A 3,450-nucleotide genomic window follows, 5' to 3' on the forward strand; every position below is an offset into this window, starting at 1 on the left:
ATGCCATTTTGGATCTGTAGGAACTTGGGCTTGAACAGCAGCATGATCCGAAATTCAGCATGAATCTCAGAGCTAGCAGGTATGTCCTGGGAGGTGAGGCCCTCTGGGTGGCTGTGACCTCACTTTGAGTTTGTGCAGGGGAAGCGCCTCCTTGTGGTCCTGGGAGAGCTGGTCTGTTGCTGGCCAGGTTTGCCAGCACGGCTCTTGCAGCCCCCGAAGTCTTCCTCCAAAAGGTTCAGATCTTCCCTCTGAAATACTTCATAATGAAATACCTATGGGAAAAGGCTCTTCTCTGGCCTCTTTCCTGAGCTCAATAATGTTTAATTTTTAAAAGGGGGAAGGGAGGGAAAGAAAAGTCTTTGTGATATTTCTCCAGTGCACTTGGCTCTCACAGAAGGCCTTGGTCAGAATTCACCAGCAAATGTGCCAAAACACCTCGTTTGATTTCTGGCTGTTGGGCTGCTGTTTTTAATGAGATGGTCCCATTTTCCTTGGCTGCTTAAAAAGAATTTGAGGCCAGGTGCAGTGGCTCATGCCTGTAATCCTAGCACTTTGGGATGCTGAGGTGGGAGGATCAGCTGAGGTCAGGAGTTCGAGGCCAGCCTGGTGAAACCCCATCTCTACTAAAGATACAACAATTAGCTGGGCGTGGTGGTGCACACCTGTATTCCCAGCTACTTGGGAGGCAGGAGAATTGCTTGAACCCAGGAGGCGGAGGTTGCAGTGAGCCAAGATCGCACCACTGCACTCCAGCCTGGGCAAAAAAGCAAAACTCTGTCTCAAAGGAAAAAAAATAAACAGGTGCTGCTGTGTGGCCAACAGTACCATGAAATAAAAAGTCTGCCCGAGTTCATCTCCCCATTCTTGTCACTACAAGTTTCACCCAGTCACCCAGCAGTTGTCCTCAGTCAAGAACGCTTTTGCACTTAAGAACCAACTTTTGGAGAGTACCTGTAGCAAGAGCAAGAGCGCTTTGCCTAAGGAGGTCTCAAATTTCAGCTTCCCGATTTGCAATCCAAGTCAGGGGCCGAGCTGTGAAGTCGACAAGAGCCCTCGGAAGATGCTATCTCCCTGTCGGAGCCTGTGACCAGCGAACTAGTGCACTTGCCCTCCCTGCTCAATCCATCAGCATGTGCTGCCACTGCTGTAAGTCAATGGGCTCGAGCGGACAGCTGCCAGAGATCAATCAGGGACACAGAACAGAGCTTAATGAAATTTTATTTTGAAAAGATGGCAAGAGTCTAAGGCACTTCAAACATTTAAATACATATAGGACCAAAGTAAATGTGACACGGTATAAAGGAATCCATAAATACAAGAGAACTACACTGTTTCTCTAGAGGCAAATACAGAGCCAATTCCTCTAACACAATCCGACCTTTATAATTAGAGTTATACAATATGATAATGTTACATGTAGTTCTTCATGTCTTTAGTATGGAATATAAAAGTTGAAAATACTGTGTCAATTTCATATAGATATCCTTTTTTTTTTTTTTTTTATAAAAAGTCATATATTACATCTACCTAGATAAAACCAAATGAAAATATTGTGTTTTGTAAGTTTTATACTTTTTGAGAGTTTTATCTAGCCCAGGCCCAAGTTATAGATGATCAGAGTCATCTCAACTTCCTTATTTTAAAATAATAAAGGACAAAAGAAAAACCTATGCTGGAATGAGATTTTGGAAGAGCTTTCTAACGGTTCCACATTTAGTAAATATAAATATTAGTGGAAAAATTTTATAGCAATGAGAACCTGACACTTCTTTGTGGGAGTGGCGAGAACAGAAGGGGTTCCTGCTGATCAGGTCAGAATTTCCTATGACTGTACATAACGGAGCAGATACTCAACAGCAACAGAGACTGGGTTAAAGTGTGCCCTACACAGAGAGATGGCCAGAAAGGTGGCGCGTGTGCCCAGGCCGGCAGTCTCTGCACTGTGAAAGCTTCAGCCTTTAGCCCTGGGCTTTATGCTTCTGTTTGCTGGTGAGCTCAGGCACAGTACACATACATTCAGTATCTGTCGCCCCAACAGGAACAGTTAGCAGCTTAATGGTGGCATGTAAATGAAGGGCTATTTGCATACAATCAGTCAAATGAACCTCGGTGGGTGGGGCCAGGAGACGTCTTCCTTCCAAGTCTAGGGGTGCCCTAGAGACCAGGAAAGGAAAAAAACTGGGGGTTAATAAGTGACCTCAGGCAGATGTGTGCCCTGTGATATTGGATCTTGGCCCCCCACAGCCGCCAACCAGCTGTGAGCCAGAGCAGCTCTGGCTGAGAACAGGGGACAGGTGTCCACAGCAACAGGCACAGCTCCAAGGCCAGCTGGGCTCAGCAGTGCTGTATCCAGCTGTCCTGGGCCTTCCCACTCAGTGAACTGTGGACTACAGGCTGCCTGCCATCTGCTTTAGGAACGATGCCAGAACCATGGTGAAATATCCCCATGGGCTCAGGGGGTGCATCTGGATAATTCTGTACAGAAGTAAAACCTCTATGGGCAGCTGTGAGAACATCTGTCTTGCAAGGACAAGCAGGGTCCAGCCTCTACTTAAACATTAGTTCTCCTGCCTTGGGTGGTGGGGCAGAAAGAAAGGGTGAACCGTTAAGCTCCAGACTAAAACTTCCATTTTCTGAATCAACATAAAATCTGTCAATTCCTGGAGGACGGGGGTCCACCAGTCTGGTAGATTTCAGCCTGTTTACAAATGCCAAATGCACAACACTGACCGGAGACTGGGCTTTTGCAAAGTTGACGTGGGCATACAGAAGAACTGCGATGTCCTTGTGTCCCGCTTCCAGGGCGATCGAGAGCGCAGTGCTGCCGTCCTTAAGATAAGATGGAAAGAACAAGCCATGTTGGGTTTCTCAAGCCTCCAGACAGCCGGAGAAGGTAAGAGAACAAGACCACCTCAGTAATCGGTAAGGTTCACCAAATATCCCTACTCCTTTGGTCCTCCGGGGAACTTTTTCAGGACCTCTAAGTGTGAAGGCCTGAGGATGTGAAGATGAATGAGGCAAGCCTCCACCCTCCAGAGGTCCCACTTAAGAGGATTATTTTATTCAACCATTCTGCTCACCAGGAGGGGGAAGCAGAAGATGAGGATAGAAAGTTTTTTTTTCTTATAACTATGAATGACCAGGCAAGCACCAGTAGTGTGTCTGGAGACTCTGCAATTTGCCAAAGATCTCTTAGCTTTCCTCTTAGAGAGAGCACTATTATCTTAAAGCCCTAACCACCTCCATTTAAGGCTACAATTAACATCTGTAATCATGCAGTGACTTGCATAGATGTATCTTATGGAAATAAGAGGGGAACCACTACATCTGAGAAAAAAATGCTTCATTTAACTGCCTGAATTTCAGGTATTCAGATGGATATAAAGGAGTATCAAGGTAGACAACGGCATAATTTGTTTTCTGTCTAGTCTTTTTTTTTTTTTTTTTTTT

At 45.6% G+C, this 3,450-nt stretch overlaps 1 protein-coding gene across 20 annotated transcripts in view; it reads right to left on the reverse strand.

Annotated features, from left to right (window-relative positions):
• Nucleotides 1–1,200: 1,200 nt before the first annotated feature.
• The window catches only part of KANK1 (KN motif and ankyrin repeat domains 1), a 238,518-nt gene continuing 236,268 nt past the window's right edge, over nt 1,201–3,450 (reverse strand). For all 20 annotated transcript variants that reach the window (XM_037743812.1, XM_017543396.2, XM_037743796.1 and 17 more), the window contains 2 exons: nt 2,731–2,829; nt 1,201–2,154 (listed from right to left, as the gene is read on the reverse strand). In XM_037743812.1, the coding sequence (XP_037599740.1) occupies nt 2,092–2,154; nt 2,731–2,829 (162 nt within the window). In that variant the 3' untranslated portion in view covers nt 1,201–2,091. The remainder of the gene's footprint in view (nt 2,155–2,730; nt 2,830–3,450) is intronic.

The sequence above is a fragment of the Cebus imitator genome, unplaced genomic scaffold, assembly GCF_001604975.1.
Source record: "Cebus imitator isolate Cc_AM_T3 unplaced genomic scaffold, Cebus_imitator-1.0 Scaffold155, whole genome shotgun sequence".
NCBI classification, from domain to species: Eukaryota; Metazoa; Chordata; class Mammalia; order Primates; family Cebidae; genus Cebus; species Cebus imitator.